At 48.5% G+C, this 22,667-nt stretch overlaps 1 protein-coding gene across 2 annotated transcripts in view; it reads right to left on the reverse strand.

Annotated features, from left to right (window-relative positions):
- The window catches only part of MCU (mitochondrial calcium uniporter), a 163,194-nt gene extending 143,093 nt beyond the window's left edge, over nt 1-20,101 (reverse strand). For both annotated transcript variants that reach the window (XM_065407431.1, XM_065407429.1), the window contains exon 1: nt 19,964-20,101. In XM_065407431.1, coding sequence (XP_065263503.1) covers nt 19,964-20,083 — 120 coding nt within the window. In that variant the 5' untranslated portion in view covers nt 20,084-20,101. The remainder of the gene's footprint in view (nt 1-19,963) is intronic.
- Between the last annotated feature and the right edge of the window lie 2,566 nt (nt 20,102-22,667).

Genomic DNA, 22,667 nt, shown 5'->3' on the forward strand with positions numbered 1-22,667 from the left:
TGTCAGTCTACAGGACCTTAGTTTAAAATTTGCTTTAAAAATATTTCATTAGCGAGTTGGTGAAGATTATAAAAAAAAAAATCACATCTCTAAAAAATCCTTGCATAGATTTTTAGATGCACAATCATCTTTAGCCTTAAATGCTTGGATCTTCAGACATATGGTTTTTTAAATAAATTCTTCAAAAGACCACCCTTATCTAAAATACACCTTTTAATTACTATAGTAAAAAAAAAAAAAAAAACAAACAAAAAAAAAAACTTACTTCCGAAGTCTTCCTGTCCATCCATTTCTTCCTTCACCCTGTGGAGGATTTTCGGGGAACCCCATATGCCTTACTTTGAATTATAACCTATTGCTAAGCTAGCAACAGCAGGCCGTGGCAGGCCTGCTTAATATTAAAAGTATATGCTTTAAGTTATAAGCTTGTGTGACACAATGCAGGACCTGTATGGCTTAATTAAAAGGCCAACAGGAGAAAAAGGGAACCAATGCCTACTGGTAGTTGGGTAACCTGACCTAAGATAACAGTAGTTTAGCTATGGAAAATTAATAAAGCAGAAAAGTCTTGTACAGTGAAACCGCAAGTAGGTGGGCACACAGTTAAAAAAAGGGCTTGTTGTACAACTCTATTAGCAAATTAAACGCATTAGGTAACTTAGTACTTAATAAAGTAATGCAACAGAAGGTAATGCAAGAGGGGGGGCCGTGCAGGAGCCTCTAGCAATAACAGGAAAAGCCCTAAATGGTATCAGGTCCGAATCGCGGCCCCAGAGAGGCTCTGATTGGTTTGCTGATAAATGTACCAAATAAGGCTGATAAGATTTGAAATGCTTCATTACGCGTTGCGGTTTTTACCTTTATAAGCTTGAAATTGTGTGATTTATGCAAGGTGGCTGACCCCCTTGCTTGGGGATACGCCGACCTTCCCTTTATGCATAATTGTATTTGTGTTACCTAATAAAGGTGCATCAGTGTGTCTGACCCAAAATCAACGGTATGGTCAATTTTTCCACGACAATTTGGGGGCTCGTCCGGGATCCACAGATGACATCCCTGGATCAGAGGACCGCGGGCAGTTCTCTTCCAACCCCGGGGCCCATCTGAGAGGTAAGAGACCTTTTGAAATCTCTGCAGCTAGGGGCCTGGGAGAGGACTGGTCCGTAGGCTCTGACTGGGGTAAGTCACAAGCTGGATCCAACCTTGGGACAAAGTCAGACACGCTTGACGCCTTTATTACGGGTTCGTGTTGTCTCCAAGGTGTGTTAGGCTAAGTTACGGTGTGTTAGGCTGAGAGGGCGGGTCTCAGTCTCCGAAGTGGGTAGTGGGTTAGGCTGAGAGGGCGGGTCTCAGTCTCCAAAGTGGGTAGTGGGTTAGGTGCCGGCAGCCCCCTCGGACCGCGCTCCTTTGGTCCGAAGTATCCTGATCGCCTATTAGAGCTGGGCGTTCGGGGTCCCGGAGCCGACCAGGTTGGGAGGGACAAGGGGCAGTTTCGCCCTGGCGGCTGTGCCAGGAAATGTGCCTGTGTGTGTAAGGCCGAGCGGCCTGTGTGTGTGTGTATAAGGCCAAGCGGCCGAAGTGTATTGGTCGTGGAAAGACGCCCCAGACCCCCTGCGAAGCAAGTAATTGCTCGTGACCGGGGGTGTTCTGAAAGCAAGCTCCACGACCCGCTTAAAGAAAGATTGAAAAGCTTCCCCGACTGGCAGGCCTTGGTAAGTGGCTAACCAGCCAGGGTGCTTGTGTGTTCCCCATCCCGTTACCCCTTACCCCTCCACTTCCCCATGACCCAGTGACCGCTCTTTGAGCACTGCCTTGTAAAAGGCCACGGGGTCCCTTTTTGTTCCCCCCGGAGCAATAAGCTCCCTTCCCTACCTCGGAGAGAAGGGAAGCCCCAGGAAACCGTACCGTCGGCTCAAAAGCTACTGCAGCACCGTTGGCTTAAAGGCTGGTGCCCAGGGCTGGAGAGGGACGTACGGGGACCACGGGTTGTCCAGTCAGCCCGCCCCCCTTGTCCGCTTTCCTGTAGGTTCACCAAAAGAAAAATGCCTGGGAACCTGCTCCCTTGTGTTCCTGCCATGAAACAAGGGCAGGCCTGAAGTTGGGCCATTAGTGTAGAACTGTGGTAACCCCCAAGTTAGCATCCTAGTGTAATTGGCTTAAGTAAAAGTAAGCTGTAAAAAGAATGGGGGCCAAAGGATCAAAAATCCTGCCGATCCCACCCAAAGGCACGCCTGCTGCTTATATGTACGTACATTGTGGATCGTCGACGTGTAAATATTTAAATAAGTGGAACTGGTACACTAGAGATAATCCAAAACTGCAGTTTCCCCTGGAGGGTAGCTTTAATCTTGACAGGATGGTGCACCTTAGAGAAGCCCTTCTTGCCAACACGGTGCCCCAGGGTCAGTTTAATGCGTATTTTATGTGGTACAATAAGATGGGAAAGAATTTGCTGTGTAAACTGAATTGTACAATTGTTTGTACCCCAGACGGGGTGTTTCTGAAGGTGCCCGATCCTGCACAAAAATACAGTTTTAGCTCTGCTGCAGGAAGAGCAGGCTCCGATGGGGGACACCCAGTCCAGCCCTTCCTTGTTGCAACAGGAATTGCTGGCAAAGGTCTCACCCACATTATGGGCAAAACATGCCAACCAGGTTGGGCGCATTGGTTCTGCCCAACCGGTTAAAATCCGTGTAAACCCAGCGAAGCCCCTCCCCAGGATCCGCCAATATCCATTATCCAAACAGGCGGAGGAGGGTATTCGCCCGGTAATGCCCAGGGTTTATAATTGGTCCCCAATTTCTTAACTCATAACGTATTGTTTGTACCCTGTTTGTGGTTTAATGAAATAAAAGAAGCTGGTAAGCTGTTGCTGGTGTGTTGGTCTCCGGACCACACCCCAGTGCGCACTGGTTTGTATGTCAATAAACTGGCCTCAGGCTATGAGTCTTTGAACTAAAATGACTGCGTGGGGGTCTTTGACCACGACAACCCCTTCTCCTCCCCTCCCCCGCCCACCCCCATTGAAGGAAGCAACAGTCCTTTGCTTCCAGATGTTCTTATGTTACTTCTGACTATCTGATGAACTAGTTTTAAGCAAAATCAGTACCTTAGTAAAATATAAAATCCTTTGTTATGCCTAAAATCTTTGGAAACATATTTTTTAAAGTTGGTGAAATTTCATAAATATGTATATTGTTATGGAGATCATACACAGTAAATTAGTGTTCCCTTTTTCTAAAAGCAGTGAACATTGTTAGGAACACACTAAACCTCTGTGACTGATTAATTTAAAATAATTAGTGTTTCAGTGAGTTAAATATGTAGTTATCTGGAATGATTACTTTATGAAGGCTTAACAGTACATTTAAAATATAAAATCAGCTTAGAAATACTGATTAAGAAAATGTAAAACAGAGAAGAGCTGCATCATATATTCCATAATATTTAATGTTGTATTCAGCAAGACAGCTGACTCACCCTTACTACAAAGTTTTTGCAAATAAATGTCTGACAAACTTCAGGGCAGATCAAAAAACCTGTGACTGACATTTTTTATTCCCAAGTTTAGCGCTTTTAATTAGGTACCTTCTGCATGTCCATTCTGCGTGAGGGGGAGGGTACAGGGGTCTCTGCGGGGAACTGTGACTCTCCCCCACCATGAGGCGGGCCAGGCGTCTTGTTGTTCTTTCTGCCTTGTCCCTCCACCCCCGCAGGGCTGCAAGCTCAGGCTGCCATCGGGCATAGGGGCACCAGTTTAATAATACTGCATAGGGCTTGCAGAGCCGGTGAGCCCCAGCCATGGAGGAGCCGGTGCAGCGCAGGGGGGCAGGAGCCCTGAAAAGGCGGCAGCGCCACTAGCGGGTAGCAGCCGCGCCCCCTGCCCATCCTGCCCAGGCTGCGGCCTGGCGCCCCCCTCGGGGGGGCCCCTGCAGACTGCAGCAGATGCATGCAGACAGAGGCCCCTGTGCGCCCCCAGCTCCCCCCTCGCCACACTCGGGCTCTGCGGCTCCCGGGCATGTGAGTCGCTGCCAGGGCGCGGGGCCCTGAGACTGCTCCGGGAGGGGCAGCGGCGGCTCACACTCCCGGGAGCCGCAGAGCCCGAGCACGGCGAGGGGGGAGCCGGGGGGGTGCACGGGGGCCTCTGCCCACATGCATCTGCTGCAGGAGCCCCCAGAAGGCAGCTCCTCCCTGCCGAGCTGCTGCAGCGGCCCAAGCCCGGCAAAGCCAGTGAGTGGACTCAGGGCGGGGGCCGCCAGGGTAGGGTGGGGAGGGCTCGTGGGGGGGCTGTGCACCCTCCAGAGGAGTTCAGGGGGCAGGGAGGGGGGGAACCTGGTCTGGGGAGCAGTCCCTGGGCACGGCTGGCCCCTGGGGTCTATAAAGGCTTGTTGGGATTTGCCCCTCAATGAACCAATGTTACCGGGCGGGGGTGGGGGCGGGAGGAGGGGGCGCAAGGTGGAAGTTTCACCTAGGGCACAAAATATCCTTGCACCTGCCCTGCCTATGGGATACTGAGCCCTTCAAAACCGTGGCAGCACATCCTGTCTGAGGCAGCAGACACATTTTGCCTTGCATGTGGTCACAGATCCTAGCAAGTGCCCCCTCCTGGCCTCCTACTGGGACTGCTTTGAGATGAATCCAAGCCTGATGCTCTGGATCCCCAGGTGTTTCAAGCTTCTGGAGTGTCAACAAGCTGTAGTACAAGTTCCTCCCTTGGCCTGTCTGGCACATTTTCTGGACACTGACTCTGTCTGCTACTTCTTCTCAGAAATGGAACTCCTCAGCCCACCTGCCTTCAGCGCCCAGGACCAGCACTGACCCTTGCAAGATACCCTAGTTCAGGGGTCAGCAACCTTTCAGAAGTGGTGTGCCGAGTCTTCATTTATTCACTGATTTAAGGTTTCGCGTGCCAGTAATACATTTTAACGTTTTTAGAGGGTCTCTTCCTATAAGTCTATAATATATAACTAAACTATTGTTGTATGTAAAGTAAATAAGGTTTTTAAAATATTTTAAAAGCTTCATTTAAAATTAAATTAAAATGCAGAGCCCCCCGGACTTGTGGCCAGGACCCGGGCAATGAGAGTGCTGCTGAAAATCAGCTCGCGTGCCGCCTTCGGCACGCGTGCCATAGGTTGCCTACCCCTGCCCTAGTTACTTAAACAGACCCTGTCCCAGAACTCAATCTCTAAGGTGTGAAGCTTCTGGTTTATAGTTTAATTCTCTCAGGGGTACACAGCAGTTGTGAAGTTAATGCAAACTCACATTCTGCACAGAGTCTAACTCAATTTACTCTTTGAAACTTAATCATATAAAGCACAAGAGTACAAATCATCCAAAACAAACACTGCCTACCTGCATGTCACTTTCTATCTCACCCTTCCCTTGGAAGTCCTTAGGGATCACAAATGTCCAGCAAGTTGTCTCTGGAAGGTGTCCCCTGCCTCATGATGGCCATCACATGGGGAGTAATCTCTTCCTCACAGACTTGAGAAGATGACCCCTGAGCAGAACAGTTTCTGCCCTTTTTAAAACTTTCACCCCTCTGAGTCAGGTGCCACCCTTGTCAGCTTTCCCACATAAGCATAAGTGCCGACCTTGTGGGTGCTCCAGGGCTGGAGCACCCATGGAGAAAAATTAGTGGGTGCTCAGCATCCACCAGCAGCCAAGCCTGCCCCCGCCCCGCAGCGGCCCCACTGATCACTCCTCCCCCTCCCTTCCAGTGCCTCCTGCCCACCGCGAACAGCTGTTTCATAGCGTGCGGGTCAGCTCTGGGAGGGAGGGGGAGCAGCAGGGACAGGGTGCACTCGGGGGAGGAAAGAGGTGGTGAAGGGGTGGGGTGGGGACTTGGGGGAAGGGGTGGAGTGGGGGCAGGGAGGGGGTGAGCATCCCTCGGGTAGAGAGAAAGTCCATACCTATGCACATAAGTACAAACCCCTGCCGGATAACTCTGTTGCCAAGGTGACTTCCCCCTGCTAAACCTGTTCTTCTGGGCAGGGACCAATCCTCTGCCTAAAGTCACTAGATTTCCAACAATTGAGTACTTAGAATGAGCTACCCTCTACTGTGACCTGAAGTAGAGGTTAGTGTACCTTGAAAGCTTGTCTCTTTCATCAACAGAAATTGGTCCAAGAAAAGATATTACCTCACCCACTTAGCCCTGGTCTACACTACAAGTTTAGGTCAAAATTTAGCAGCATTAGATCGATTTAACTCTGCACCTGTTCACACGACGAAGCCATTTTTGTCGACTTAAAGGGCTCTTAAAATCAATTTCTGTACTCCTACCCGACAAGGGGATTAGCGCTGAAATCGACCCTGCTGGGTGGAATTTGGGGTAGTGTGGATGCAATTTGACGGTATTGGCCTCCGGGAGCTATCCCAGAGTGCTCCACTGTGACCGCTCTGGACAGCACTCTCAACTCAGATGCACTGGCCAGGTAGACAGGAAAAGCCCCGCAAACTTTTGAATTTCATTTCCTGTTTGGCCAGCGTGGCGAGCTGATCAGCACAGGTGACCATGCAGTCCCAGAATCACAAGAGAGCTCCAGCATGGACCGAATGGGAGGTACTGCATCTGATCGCTGTATGGGGAGACGAATCCGTGCTATCTGAACTCTGTTCCAAAAGACGAAATGCCAGAATATTTTTAAAAAATCTCCAAGGTATGAAGGACAGAGGTTATAACAGGGACCCACAGCAGTGCCACGTGAAACTTAAGGAGCTCAGGCAAGCCTACCAAAGAACCAGAGAGGCAAACGGCCGCTCCGGGTCAGAGCCCCAGACATGCCGCTTCTATGATGAGCTGCATGCCATTCTAGGGGGTGCCCCTACAACTACCCCACCCCTGTGCTTCCCTCCTCCCCCACCCCTCCCGGGCTACCTTGGCAGTTATCCCCCCCATTTGTGTGATGAATTAATAAAGAATGCATGAATTTGAAACAACAGTGACTTTATTGCCTCTGCAAGCGGAGATCAAAGGGGGGAGGGGAGGGTGGTTGGCTTACAGGGAAGTAGAGTGAACCAAGGGGGCGGGTTTTCATCAAGGAGAAACAAACAGAACTTTCACACCATAGCCTGGCCAGTCATGAAACTGGTTTTCAAAGTTTCTCTGATGCACAGCGCGCCCTGCTGTGCTCTTCTAACCACCCTGGTGTCTGGCTGCATGTAATCAGTGGCCAGGCGATTTGCCTCAACCTCCCACCCCGCCATAAATGTCTCCCCCTACTCTCACAGATATTGTGGAGCACACAGCAAGCAGTAATAGCAATGGGAATACTGGTTTCGCTGAGGTCTAACTGAGTCAGTAAACTGCGCCAGCGAGCTTTTAAATGTCCAAAGGCACATTCTACCACCATTATGCACTTGCTCAGCCTATAGTTGAACTGCTCCTTACTACTGTCCAGGCTTCATGAGCCATGGGAGCAAGGGGTAGGCTGGGGTAGGTGCGACTGCACGCTGCTGCCGACTGGGAGAGCAGCCTGAGGCAGAAGCCTCCAGCTGGCATAATATTCCAGGCAGGACTGAATCTCCATTAGACGAAACTTAAAGAAGAGAATGACCTGGACTCATTCCCATTTTTGTCCAGGTGCCCCCGACCAACCTAACCGAGGTCAGCCAGGAGTACCCACGGGACGACGACTAGCAGTCGTATTGCACCATCTGCCATCCGCAAGGCAAGGCAAGGGGATGCTGCTGTGTAGCACTGCAGTACTGAGTCTGCCAGCAGCACCCAGGAGACATACGGTGACAGTGAGCTGAGTGGGCTCCATGCTTTCCGTGGTAAGTTGTCTGCACAGGTAACCCAGGAAAAAAGGCGAGAAACTATTTTTTGCCATTGCTTTCACGGAGGGAGGGGGGCCTGACGACATGTACCCAGAACCACCCGCGACAATGTTTTTGCCCCATCAGGCATTGGGAGCTCAACCCAGAATTCCAATGGGTGGTGGAGACTGCGGGTGGTGGAGCTACCACAGTGCAACGCTCCAAAAGTCGACACTAGCCTTGGTACTGTGGACGCACACCGCCGACTTAATGCGTTTAGTGGGGACACACACAATCGACTGTATCAAACCGATTTCTAAAAAACTGACTTCTATTAAATCGACCTAATTTCGTAGTGTAGACATACCCTTAGAGACTCTCTCCTACCCTCTATTGGTATTTTTTTTCCAGAAGCTTTTGGAATCTCAAACCAATACGGGGGGAAACAGACCATGGATAAGGCAAAAAACTGCACACTCAAAATGGAGGTTTCCAGCCTGACAGAGGGTTCATAATCTCACACAGAATTCATAAATTATACAGATCCTCCAAATCATTACAGATGCAACCAATTATGTTTGGCAGCACTTAGAGGTTACAGGGCAATGCTGACTAGCTCCAAGGAGTGTCCATTTTCAGTTCACCTTAGCCAGGAATGGCCAAGATGCAAGGAATCAGACAAGGGACACAGCTTTCACTTGGGGGAAAAGGGGCAGGACAGCTTTCTGATGCCAAACAGTTCAGCTATCTCAGGAAGTGCAGCAGAAAAGCAAGTTTCTGATGCAGATAATTTTTTCTGCATTAGCAACATTTAGCTGCTCCAATTGTCAGAAATGGGTCATTCTTCTAATGTAGACCAGGAAAGAGGTCTCTAGAGACAGTCCAACACCAGAACCCATCTGGAGACATTATAGAAGTGTTGTGTTAAGGATTTTAGCTTGGTGGACAAATTGTGGTCACAGCATGCTCACCCCAAGATGAAAAGAGACAAAGAAATGTGATGAGCTCTACAGTATTATTACAACTCATCTGACAGTCATGCTTCTTAAGAAAGGTCTTAATTACTCTTGATTTGAAATTGTAGTTATGATATGGGATATTCCAGGAGAGTAGGGCTCAGACGAGCTGAGTAAATTGTGATCTTTGGGGATAAACTACTTCAGCCTTGGGGGTGGGGGGAGGGGGGGGGGGGAGAAAGAGAATGTAGACAAAAGGAGTCCTTTCCTGAGAGTCTGGCAAGCCAAGCAGTGCCACAGATTATTCCTGCAGGTAGTCATTAGTAGAGAGTTTTAATATTGTCACAAAAATTCCAAATCCACACAATCCAGGGAAACTATTAAAACTCTGCTAAGCAACAATTTTTGAATGGTTATTGCTACAATTGTTTCAGCCATGGAATGGATAGCATCATTGGGCACATGCTGTACCTAAACCTATCAGTTCAATGCAAAACAAAGGAAAGATTCTAGAATAAGAACATTTAAACTCTTTCTAGGAAAGAAGAGATTATCACCAGACTTTGGTTTTGATGGATACACTTACCATTACATTGATAATGAATATGTACGAGCAATACTGAACAACCTGCACTGAAATCCTAGAGCAGGGGTCCCCAACGCGGTGCCTGTGGGCGCCATGGTGCCCGCCGGGGCGCCTAAGTGCGCCCGTGTACTGGCCGGCGGACGAGCATCCGCCGAAATGCCACCGACAAGCAGCGTCATCCAGAGGCGTCGCCGCCGAAATGCCTCTGGATGACACTTGTCGGCGGTGATGCCTATTGACATTGCCGCTTGTTGGCAGCATTTCGGCGGATGCTCGTCCGCTGCCACGGTACTCCGTGGCTCGTTGTCTGGTGCCCGCCAGACGAAAAAGATTGGGGACCACAGAGTGCTGATGAACATAAGTAACCATAGTCTTTCCTCTAAAACTTGAAAAGAAAAAAGAAATCAAAGTTTGAATATATATAGGAAGCCCATCCGCAATTTTGTTGCATTACTAGAAGTGTTAGATTAGGGACAGTTTCAATAATTTCTCCTTGTTTTATTTGTTTTAAAAAGTCAATGGGCAATTACTACTGTATTATGTCCAGAATCCCTTGAGTTAACCACCAGCTGAACACTGCATAGACGGAGAATATGAATTAAAGTTCTTTCAGGAATCCAGCCCAACTCTATTTGCCTCAATGCCATGTAAGAATTCACCACAGTTCCACCCCCCCCCCCCCCCGCCCATCTCTATACAGGAGGAAATCATGAAGATTAGGCATTCAGAACCAGTATGCAGCACAAATGTAGATTATATTTTAAGAGCTTTAGTAAATAAATCACTCATGTTTGAAAATATTTGTATACAGAAGTAAATTACAGCTCCTTCACACAAGACAGCTCTCCAACCACATTCCTGCATCACGTAACCATTAAAATCTTACCCTCCACACCCATACCACTCTGTAGAAGTCAGCTGCAACATAGAATCAAATCTAAGGCCTTGGCTACACTCGCAGATTCACAGCGCTGCCGCGGCAGCGCTGTGAAGCGCGAGTGTAGTCGCGCCGCCAGCGCTGCGAGAGCTGTCTCGCAGCACTGCAAGTACTCCACCTCTCCGAGGGGAATAGCTTGCAGCGCTGCGAGGGAGCGTGCAGCGCTGCAGGCGCTGATTACACTGGCGCTTTACAGCGCTGCACTCGCTGCGCTCAGGGGGGGTGTTTTTTCACACCCCTGAGCGCAGCAAGTGCAGCGCTGTGAATTGCCAGTGTAGCCAAGGCCATAGGTTTCACTGCATGTTCCTTATTTTCAGAAGCAACCATTTAGAAACAATTTTCTCTCTGACATTACTCAGTGGGCTTTATCGAAGGCAGGCTATCTGAACAGCATACAAGCAGCAAGCCCTGGCCATAATAGCCAATACTTGCTGAAAGATAAAGACCTTGATAAATTAATTGTTAAGATCATACATCTTATTACCACCCATCAAATTCCTCAGACCAATAGCGTCAACACTAATGGCTACTATAATGGCCAATACCTGCAAAAAAGTGAAGTACCTGACTCATTCACACTCCACTCCTATTGTTTAAAATGGCACTGGTTTATACAGCAGGTTTTGTAGTACTATACGTCTTCTGAGCAACTCTTCCCATCTCTCCCTCTCTGTATCTGTCACATAACTTACCCCTATCTCAACTTTTCAATCACTTTCCTCACCAATTTTGACCCTGGGTTTCCACATCTCCACGCTCATCCTGGGCTGATTATCCATTATCCATCATCACCCCCAAACCTTTTTTAGTCACTACTTTCCAGGACAGAATCCCCCATCCTGCAAGTATGGCCTATATTTTTTGATCCTAGATGTATGACTTTACATTTGGCCATATTAAAATGTATTTTGTTTGCTTGTGCCCAGTTTACCAAGTAATTCAGATCACTCTGTCCACTTAATTATTTACCCAATCTGTATATCATTTGGAAACTTTCAGTTCTGCATGCTCTCTCTCCTCCGTTCTCAAAAAACAACAACAACAAAAACCACCATCCATTGACCTCACTTACCTCGCAGCTCTTCACTTTTAAGATTAAATGAGCCATAGACAACTGCTGTCTTGAGTTGTTTAGCTCCAATTCTATTTTCTGTTCTCTCTACTCTGTCTTCCACCTTTTTCATTCCATTGAATTTGCTCTCTTCAAAAATATAACCAAGTCTATGTAGCCAAAAATGTTGGGTCCAGGGCTCCACCCTTATCCTCCTTAACCTCTCTACTGCTTTTGATCTGGCTGAAAATTCATTCCTGACATCTTATCTACCTTGCTCTTGTGTGATACTAACCTCTACTACAGGGGCGGGCAAACTTTTTGGCCTGAGGGCCGCAGCAGTTTCGGAAATTGTATGGAGGGCCGGTTAGGGGAAGCTGTGCCTCCCCAAACAGCCAGGCATGGCCCAGCCCCCGGCCCCTATCCGCGACCCCCCCCCCCCGGCTTCTTGCCCTGATGCCCCCCCAGGACCCCTGCCCCACCCACACGCACCCTGCTCCCTGTCCCCTGACCGCCCCTGGAACCCCTGTCCCTGACTGCCCCCCGCCACCCCATCCAACCCCCCCTCCTTCCTGACTGCCCCCCTGGGAGCCCTGCCCCATCCAACTCCCCTGTTCCCCGCCCTCTGACCACCCCAACCCCTATCCACACCCCCGCCCCCTGCCCACCACCCTGAACTCCCCTGCCCTCTATCCAACCCCCCCCACTCCCTACCCCCTTACCGCGCTGCCTGGAGCACCGGTGGCTGGTGGCCACCCGGCTGGAGACACACACACTGCGCAGCACAGAGCACCGGGTCAGGCCCCAGCTCTGCAGCTGTGCTGTCCCAGGAGCTCACAGCCCTGCCGCCCAGAGCATTGGGCCAGGAGCTCAGGGGCCAGGCAGGAGGATCCTGTGGGCTGGATGTGGCCTGCAGGCCATAGTTTGCCCATCCCTGCTCTACTAACTATTCAGAAGACCCTCCTCTTGGTCTCTCCCAATGTCCTTGGGGGTACTACAGAGCTCTCTGCCCTATGAGTGCCATTCTACACCCTCTTTGGGTGATCTCATCCACAAAGTCATTAGCTTTCTTGAAAGCCCACTCCTATCATATCTTCAGGGAATTTACCAACTGAAAATAGCAACCATGAGCTCTAACTGGGAGCTTATATATTCTATAAAAACCTCAAACTTTATGTTACCCAGACTCAACCAACCACCGTAACAACCGTGTATATACTGAACACCTTCTTCCTCCTCTGCCTGAAGATTATAAACTCACTGGGGAGGGATCTGGCATACTTTTCTGTTTGGAGAGCACATACTCAGGGCTGGATTAATGCAAGGACGTTGGGGGGCTACAACCCAGGGCCTCAGATTTCAAGAGGCTCCCCAAAATATATAATGTATTGCACTGTTTTTCAATTGGCAGCCCTTAGGCCAGATCTGGCCCTCATGGGTCTTCTATTTAGCTGATCACTGGCCATCAGCTGTTCCTTCATGCCACCTAAGCAGCAACAGCCAATCAGAGCTCCTCAGGAAGCAGCACAGCTCTTTCCACAGCCCCTCAGGAGCCAACCTATTCTCACAGGAAGGGAGGGGGGGAGGAGTGGTCCCTGCTCACAAGAGGAGAGGAGGGGGGAGCAAAGAGAGCTCTGCAGCTCATGGTAGCTTCACTCCCTCTTCCCTCCTCCCTTCCTATGAACAGGAATGGCTCCTCCACTCCTCCCCCTCCCTCCCTGTAACACCCAGCCTAAGACAGGGTGCGGGGGTGACGAACAACTCCTGGAGCTACCTACCCCTTCTCTGCCTGCACAGGAGAGCCAACTGCAATGCCTCCCCCTAGCCTGGGAGGGGGGAGGTGAAGAACCCCAATAAGAGAGGAGGTGAGATGGGGAGGAAATAAAGCTGATGGGGGCTGAGCAGATGGGGGGGGGGGGCGCTAAAAGGCAGAACTGATGGGGACTGGCCAGATGCACTTCAGTTTATTTTTCCTTCTGTTTACTGTCATGCCATTAATTTAAATTTAGAAACTTTTCATTTACATTCTGACACACTGAAACTGGACTGTGTCGATACATTTCAACTTAGTGGTACACTTTTAATCAGGTACTTAATCAGATACAGTAACTCCTCACTTAAAGTCATCCCGGTTAACGTTGTTTCGTTACGTTGCTGATCAATTAGGGAACATACTCATTTAAAGTTGTGCAATGCTCCACTCTTACATTGTTTGGCTGTCTGCTTTCTCCACAGCTGGCAGCCTCTCTACAGCCCCCCCCCCCCCAGCACCTCCTGCCTGCCGGCAGACCCCGCGGATCAGCGCCTTCCCCCTCCTCCCCTGCCACCTGCCCCTGGCAATCAGCTAGCTTGTGGCTTTTGGAGGCAGGAGGGAGGAGCGAGGACTCGGTGCGCAGGCTCCTCCTCCCTCCCGAATGCCGCAAGCCAGCTGATTGCCCCGGGCAGGAGAGAGGAGCGAGGACGGGGGAGGAGACAGGACGAGGACGGGGGAGGAGACAGGACGCAGCATGGGAAGTAAAGGTGGGGGGGGGGGAAGAGGCGGGTCAAGGTTGGGGGCTTGGGGGAAGGGGTGGAGTGGGCAGGCTGAGGGTTGAGCCCCCCACCCCTGGTGCTTGCAGAGTAGGGGAAGCTGCCCTGGAACCTAACCCACCCTATTTACATTAATTCTTATGGGGAAATTGGATTCACTTAACATCGTTTCCCTTAAAGTCGCACTTTTCAGGAACATAACTACAACGTTAAGTGAGGAGTTACTGTACTTACACAACGTGAAGAAATCAGTAATTGGTGTGCTCCACTAGTTTTACTTGATTGTGTGCTGTGCAGTACTTTTCCAAAAAAATAGACAATGCAAGCATCAACATTTCAGGCAGTAACAAAGGGAAATTAGAGGTCCATTCTTCTCATGAGTTTAACTTCTAATTTTAATTTAATATGACAACAGAATTAAAGCAGCATGCTATGGCATTACAGTTCATTTGTATAATTTTGTTTGCAAGATTTTGTTGGACTATTGCCTATCAGCATGCTTAACCTTTTATTTTGAGATTAATAAATCTAATCCGCTACACTTGGTCTTGAAAGGCTGACACCCCTAACTGGTGTCAGTAGGGTGACCAGACAGCAAGTGTGAAAAATCGGGACGGGGGTGGAGGGTAATAGGAGCCTATTTAAGAAAAAGACCCCAAAATCAGGACTGTCCCTATAAAATCGGGACATCTGGTCACCCTAGGCCCACTAGAGAGCAAACATCTGAAGAGCCCTTTGGCCCTAGAGAGTGCTCGGTGTCTTATCAGGCCTGTCAGAAAATGTAATTGAATATCACTGGTATAGGTAATTAGGCAATTAAAGCATAGCATCACTAGGTGTATTACTACCAGGTACGAGCCAAAATTAAAATGGTTGTGTTCATTTCAACTTTCATTCAGCTTTACAATTGGTATATCATATTTAAAAACCAGAACCGAAATAACGGGTAATTTAACAACAGAGTGTTTGGCATTGGGCCTGGGCGATGGTAAAAGAGCAATTGGAAGGAACTGAATATGCAGAGAAGGACTCCCACAACTATAACAGCCCCGGTCCCTATCAAACTTAATCCAGTCCTACACATATATTATTGGTGCTATTGGAAATACTCATGACACTAGTCTGTAACTCCTCACAGCAAGGATTCTAGTTGATTGGTATACCGATCAACTGTACCACACTATATACACCTCTATCCCGATATAACACTGTCCTCGGGAGCCAAAAAATCTTACCACGTTATATCGATCTTGCTTTGATCCACCGGAGTGCGCAGCCCCCCCCCTCCCCCCCCCCCCCGGAGCACTGCTTTACCACGTTGTATCCGAATTTGTGTTATATCAGGTCGCGTTATATCGGGGTAGAGGGGTATTTGTGGTGCTCTGTACTCTTCTTACAATCCTCAACCCTACAACTTTTTGTGACTGTCAGATTATAATATAGCCCATTAGATTATGGCAGTAATATCATATACACAATTTTTTACATCACAGACTGGATCCACACTCACTGTAAAAGTCCAAACTCACTGCAACATTAAGGAGGACCTGTGAAGAAGACCCTAAAACCCATTTAATTCTCCATTGTGCCAACTGCCCCAAACCAACCAGGATGAAGGGACATAGGGATTTAATGCATAAGTGAAAGCCATGCTTCAGGGCCCACAGGCAGAGTTGCCAAAACCACACAATATATCCAAATAACATCACAACTACAGGGAAAAAATCCACTACAAACACTGAGCCAGCCAAAAGTATTCAGGCAAAGTCCTCCCTCTCCTCTACAATTACAGAGGAGAGGGTTCTGAAAGCTTGGTTTTTATTCTATGCCCTCTGGGCCTGCTCATAACTCCAGCAATAGTCTGGCAGCTGGGATGTCACAATGAGACATTGTGGAGTATCACAGATGAGCATATGGAACTCAGACAGGTGGTGGGATTTTGTTTGTTTTTAAACTTGTTTGTGGGTTGAATGCTACTCTGAGCCTGGTTAGTAGGAACATTCAGCACATAGATTTCAGTCACCTTTGCAATAAATTCACCTTTAAAAAACTTAGCAGGAAATACAATTTCAACAAATTGCCCCTCTGGAGCCAGAGTAACAAGGAAAGATTTGATATTTAAACAACAAATAAATGGTCATGCCACACAAGTAGCTTCATCTTACCCAATTTGGGCTTAGTTAAGATGCTGTAAAATCTTGTATTTACAATGTGGTAAGCACAGTGTTCTCTGTGTTTTATACAGGACCAAGTACACTTAATACTTCACTTATCAAATACAAAATATTAATAGAAATATGATATATTTGGACAGAGAAATGCATTAACTACTAGAGCTATATCAATTTTTGGAATCAAGCGAGCAGGAATATTCATTAAATACAACCCAGTCTCTCCCTGCTCTGATGAATCATGCCCCAAACCAAAGCTTATGAGAGGAGCTGGTCTTACAAACAAATACCATACAAAGCTAGGGGAAAGCTGCAATACTTAAAAAACAAAGCTTCAATACTTTGAAAACATATTCTTAATTTTTTTGTATGTCACTTAAAATTTATAATTAATGCTCCATAAGGTGTTCCAGCTCAGAATCGGACATTCTTACGAGTAGAAGTCATGCATTAATTACAACTTTCCACTAAAGCAGCAAATCCACAGGTATAATTGTAGACAGATTTATAACAGAACTGTGGTAAGGTAAGAACTGCAAGAAGATTTCACAGTTGAGTATTCTGTACACTCAGTTTGAACTGAGGAATACCACGGTATTTTCAGCAATTCTTTCTTACTCATTTGTGTAGAAATAATCCTTGAAAAATGAAACTTCCTTCCATACCAATTTATTTTTTAGCTCTCACACATTGGTTTATTACATATTATACACACTGGTGTGCTGTTAGTAATTTGTTTTCAAGTGAAGACAAATATAGTTAATAGGCTTTTTCAAACAGACATAAGCAAAATTTATCTTTTACAAAAATCTTGACAAAGTCTCTAAACAAAGTCCACTAATTTGCTTATAGCACTAATGTACCCATTTTTCTGACCCATTCCCAAGGTCAGTAAGGAGAAAAACTCCATTTGGCATTTGTATTTTATCAAACACTCTCCCTTCTACCCCTGAAAAGCTCATCTATTTGTGAATTACATGTCCTTAACTGATGACCCAACTAGCATGCTGTGAGGATCAAACTCACATACTAATATGTACTTGAGCAACAGAATAGAAGTCAGAGCGGTTGCCGGGAGTCATCCAAATAGAGACTGCCACCTACTGTATACACAGGACGATTGCTCAAAGATGTCTAATTTAATCTTGAAAGGAAAATAAGGAAACAAAAAATTGCTGTCTGTATGTTCTCCCCTCGTTGTGTTTATGATTTTATCCCAACTTTAGTATGTTTGTATGTTACTCAATATATGTCAGAGAAAACTCAATATACCTCTTTTAAAACCAGGAAAAAATTAATTATACAAAAATCTAAAAATTAAACTAAACCTCCCCCACTATTGGTTATAGTTACCAATAACATTTAGATCAGTGGGTCTCAAACTTTTTTTTACTGGCGACCGCTTTCACACAGCAAGCCTCCGAGTGTGATCCCCCCTAATAAATTAAACACACTTTTTAATATATTTAACACCATTATAAATGCTGAAGGCAAGCGGGGTTTGGGGTGGAGGTTGACAACTCATGACCCCCCATGTAATAACCTCATGACCCTCTGAGGGGTCCCGACCCCCAGTTTGAGAACCCCTGATTTAGATGTGCTTATACTTCTATGAAGACATCACCAGATTCATGCCAATTAAAAGCTACTTCATATTCCAAGGCCAGTTTGAGACCGTTCATCCAGGAACTGATTGCTAACAGTGTATAATCGAATATCTCACTAGATTAGGATGCCACAGAGACTTTTTCTTCTCCTTCAGCTTGATTACAGATCTCAAAAATATCCCTTGTATACATATGACAATAAGCTTTCCTTAAAGAGCTATTTTGTAGTTCTACCATTTGTTTAAATATATTGTAAACTTCCTAAACCCAGTATAAAGTAGTATCATTCTGAAAACTAGCAAAGAAGAAAATACGGCATTCATTTTTTAAAATCCTATACGTCATTTGACAAGCGAGTTGTCTGCCATCTGTCTTATCACAATACTTACTAACCTGTCACTTAACAACTGTACAAAGATTTCCTATTCAGATAGCTGTATGCAGATTATTTGCCACTTATCCAAATAATAAGTCTGCGGATGGAGGAAAAGGCAAGTTTGACAGGGTTTGCTTAACAATGATGGCAGAGAAGTAGTGTAAATAGCAGCACTGAAAAGCAGGAGGGATCATGTACCAAATTTTCAGTCTGTAACTTGCAAGTGTAAGATGGGATTGAAAAGTTACACTTTTTCAGCTATAAGGTACAAGATCCTCTTTTTAAAAAAAAAAAAAAAAAAAAAAAACTTCTACTTTGACTCATACTTTCTTAGTTTCTTATCTGTACATCATTACATTTGAATTTAGCCTTCATTTTAAATAGTGATCTGTAGAGGAAGATACAAATGCAGACCCTATACAATCAAGGCACTTTTAATTCAAACTTCACATGAATTAGCCATCACTACAGCAGAGAGCAGATATGCAATAACATAATGCTAAGAATGTTGAACAGTTGATTTACTGAGCTGTAAGAGCACACTGTTGGCCTTGCACACCCTTCCACCTTCATACCTTGCATATGTTTTATTAATTTTATTTGCTCAGCTTAATTAAAACATAGGTTGGTTTTCTAGTCCCCAAAAAAATTATAAACAGGGGTTTAGAAGATTTTTAAAACAATGGATATTAGTAAATGAAAGGATTTTGTGGGGACATTTAAAAATGGAACACAGTTTATATAACATTAGAAAACAAAATAAAGTTCAGCACAACTATGGGAAAGCTCATGTCAATATTAATGATACATAAAAAAAATTCTGCAACACAACGGAGATACTTTTACCTTTAGAAACTCAATGCTGTCTATACTATTCTTTGTTGCCATGTGCAAAAAGGGATATCAATTCAGCATCAACTTTGACACTACTGCATGACTCATCCTAGCCTTGATTATTCCCTCATGCACAACCTACACACTACCTTCCTCATTCCTAACCCCAAGGATCATTTTTCTGCCCTGTGTTCAGCAGATTAAGCATTACAGACAAATACATATTTAAGAGGAAGTGTCATTTAAACCAACCCAGCCTGTATTAGCTTGCTTTCAGTATACAACTTTGTTCTGAGGGAAGGCGGGAGACCAGCTTCTTACAACTATGCTACATTATTGGCTAGGGGCCAACGCGTACGGATGTGGACAATCCCGAATTGATATCCTTCTCACCGCCAAGAAGGAAGCCCCAATGCCACTCCTCAGCACTTCTAAATGCAATTAGAACAAAAGCAGGCCCGTGTCACTTTATGGTTGCCCCCCCCTCCCCCCTGCTAGCTCACGGGATCTCTCCACAGAAAAAGGTTAATACCATTATCAGCCCTAACCAGAAGGAGCTCTCATCATCACGAGAGGGTCCCCCCGGCGCCTCCCGAACCTTTCCCCTCTGCCAGGCAATAGGAGCCCGGGAATCAAGGTCCACCCGGGAACCCGCTGACAGTAGAGGAGGTGAAATGGACAGTGCAGGGCTTCTCCCCAGTCACTGCAGCAGCACCTCCTCCCACAGCCCCGGCATCCCTGCACCCGGCATCTCACCCGTCAGACACGCCTAAAGCACCCGGGGCCCTTCTCGGGATCCCGCTGGGGAAGCCCAAGCGGGCGGAGCAGGGCTGCCCGCGGGGCTCGGGACAGGGCAGAGCCCCCGGGAAGTGCCCGTGTGTCTATGGGAGCTGCCCGCCCCGCCCGCCGAGGGACCCGAGCTCCCCTGTCTGCCGCGCCGGCTCCGCGAGAGGCTGAACGTGGCCGGGCTGCTCCCCCGGAGCCCGCTGCCGGTGCGGAGCTGCTGCTGCCGCACGGGGAGAAAGCGACTGCGGCGGTCCACGGGGGCTGTTGCGGTCCCGGGGCTCCCGCCTTCCCGATGTCCTGCCCGCACATCCCCCAGCCGCTCCTGCAGCACCTGAAGGGCACAGCCCCGCCGCCTGCCGCGCTCACCGTCCTGTGCTGCTGGCGGTGCCTGCCCAGCCCGGGGAAGCAGCCGGCGGCTGTCAGCGCCCCTCCGCCACCACTCCGCGAAAGGAGAAGCAGCAGCGATCTCCTCACGGCAGCCGCCATCTCTCAAGTGGAAGTAGCCCGAGCGGCCCCCGCCCCACTCAGGCAGGCTGCACCGCGGGGCTGCCAGGGGCCGGGGCGGGCGTGCAACCGCCAGCCAATCACCGGGCTCCCCCCCCAGCTGGGGCGGAGCTAAAGTTCGTCTCGCTCCCTTCTGCGAGTAAGCTGATGTAAGGCGGTATTATAGGGTGTCAATCAGCGGGGACGGTTAGTAAGCGGTGGCCGCGAGGCCGGAAACAGCGCGGGGAGTTCAACAGAGAGAGGGAGGGGCAGGACGGTGACACTACTCGGGGGCGGGCTTGTAGGGCAGCGGGCAGGGTAAAATTGGTTTGTAATTAGGGTTGCCAATTTTGGTTGGATATATTCCTGGAGACTCCAGGCCAATCCTGGAGGATTGGCAACCCTATCTGTAATAGACTGAAAAAGGACCCTGGGATACCTGGAAATCTCTTGGACCCCAGCTAGGGGGACCAGGTGTCTGGTTCTCGACTGGAACACTTGGTCAAAAAGGGACCCTGGTGGCTCCGGTCAGCACCACCAACCGGGCCGTTAAGGTCGGATCGGCGGTGCTGCGGAGCCAAGGCAGCCTAGTCCCTACCTGTCCTGGCACCACGCTGTGCCCTGGAAGCAGCCAGCAGGTCTGGCTCCTAGGCGGCGGGGGGGGCGCCACAGGGCTCCGTGCGCTGCTCCTGCCCTGAGCACCGGCTCCACACTCCCACTGGCCAGGAACCAGTCAATGGGAGCTGGGGGAGGGGGGGCGGTGCTTGCAGCAGGTTTGAGCAGTGTGCGGAGACTCCTGCCCACCCCCACCCCGCCTACTAGTGTCGGACCTGCTGGCCGCTTCCAAGGCGAGCACACCGCGGTGTCAGGACAGGCAGTCAGCCTGTATTAGCTCCGCTGCACTGCTGACTGGGAGCTCCCCGAGGTAAGCCCATGCCCCAACCCCCTGCCCCAGCCCTGAGGCTCCCCAAACCTGGAGCCGCCTCCTGCACCCAGGGCCGGCTTTAGGACCTGCGGGGCCCGATTCAAATACCCGGCGGCGGTCCGGGTCTTCGGCGGCGGGGGGTCTGCTCCGGGTCTTTCACGGCACTGAAGGACCCCCGCCGCCGAAGTGCCGCCGGCTGAGTAAAAAAAATTAAAAAGGCGCCTAAGGTGCGGGACCCCAATTCCGGGGAATCGGCCTAAAGCCAGCCCTGCCTGCACCCCAAAGCCCTCATACCTAGCCCAGAGCCTGCCCCCCAACCCAGAGCACTCACACACACCCAGGCCCCAACCCCCAGCCCTGAGCCCCCCCAAACCTGGAGCCCCCTCCTGCATCCCTACCCCAGAGCCCTCACCCCCTCCTGCACCCCAACCCCCTGCCTCAACCCGCAGCCCTCTCCCACACTCTGAATCCTTTGGCCCCACCCCCCAGCCTGGAGCCCCCTCCTGCACCCCAAACTCCGGGGATCCCTGTAAACCTATGTACCCCTGTGCCCTCTGCCAGCTGGCATCAAGAGGTTCTTGGGTCAAGAGACTTTGAACTGATTTGCAATCAAACAATGCAAATCCTATCCTCAATATTATTTCTAGGCTCCTTTTCAAGACCATGGAGTGGAGAAGGCTGTTACTAAGCTCTTCTTCTTTTACACACACAGACACACAGAGCTGGGGGAGGACACCACCAAGAGCATCTTCAGCTCAGCCTCCTTCCAGACTTTGGAATGAGAGAGTGCCAGAAGTTTCTTCACTCCTACCGCAGTTCTCCAACGTCCAAAGGCATTTTTGCTGAGAAGTTCTCCAATCCACATAAGCCACCATGATTAGCCTACTTTGATCATCTTTTTTCTCTACCCACAAGCCTGAGAGAGGTCTCGGGAAAAGGCATTGGAACAATACTCTTTTCAAAGGCCATAGTAGCTTTCTCCTATTCCTTGTGCCAGTTCCTGCAGTGCATTCTGGGATGTTCCTATGTGGTGCTGGCACCAGCAAAGAGAAGCAGCAGGTGCTGACTTCTAAGCAGAGGCAGCTGCAGGCATTCCTTGGGGAGGCAAGAGGGCTGTGAGGCCTTTATCTGTGCAAAATGTAAAGAGAAAGGTCTCTCATTAAACCCGCACAACTTTAAAAACTAATTTTAAAAGCAATGTCTGGCTGGGCCAATGGGCTTCCTAGGGGATTTCTAGGAACACATGGAGGGGGGCACGGCACAGGATAAAAGGTACTGCAAGGGGGCTAAACAGTTGGGAAAGGGCCCCTCCAGCATGGAGGGGTATAGAAGAGAGGGGTACAACACAGGGCGACAGACTGTATGCCTGGGCAAAGGCTCAACCTGGTCAGGGTAATGGTAGAGCACAGGGGAGGCTACACAATAGGACCTGTTGTAGAACCAATGTGAATGAAATTGTTTTTAGTTATTCACTGTACCATTGTAACTTCTGTTCACCATTTCATTACACTTGCCATTTTGCCTACATTGTAACATTGTAACTTCTGTGCAATATTGTAATTCAAAACCCATTTTAAAATGCTGACTCCATTTTGTAGAAGGCTTGTGCTGCAGCCTCCATTTTTGCAAGCCATACTGTAATTTTATTAGTCTAGTTGAGAT

This window comes from Emys orbicularis, chromosome 7 (assembly GCF_028017835.1).
Source record: "Emys orbicularis isolate rEmyOrb1 chromosome 7, rEmyOrb1.hap1, whole genome shotgun sequence".
NCBI lineage: Eukaryota > Metazoa > Chordata > Testudines > Emydidae > Emys > Emys orbicularis.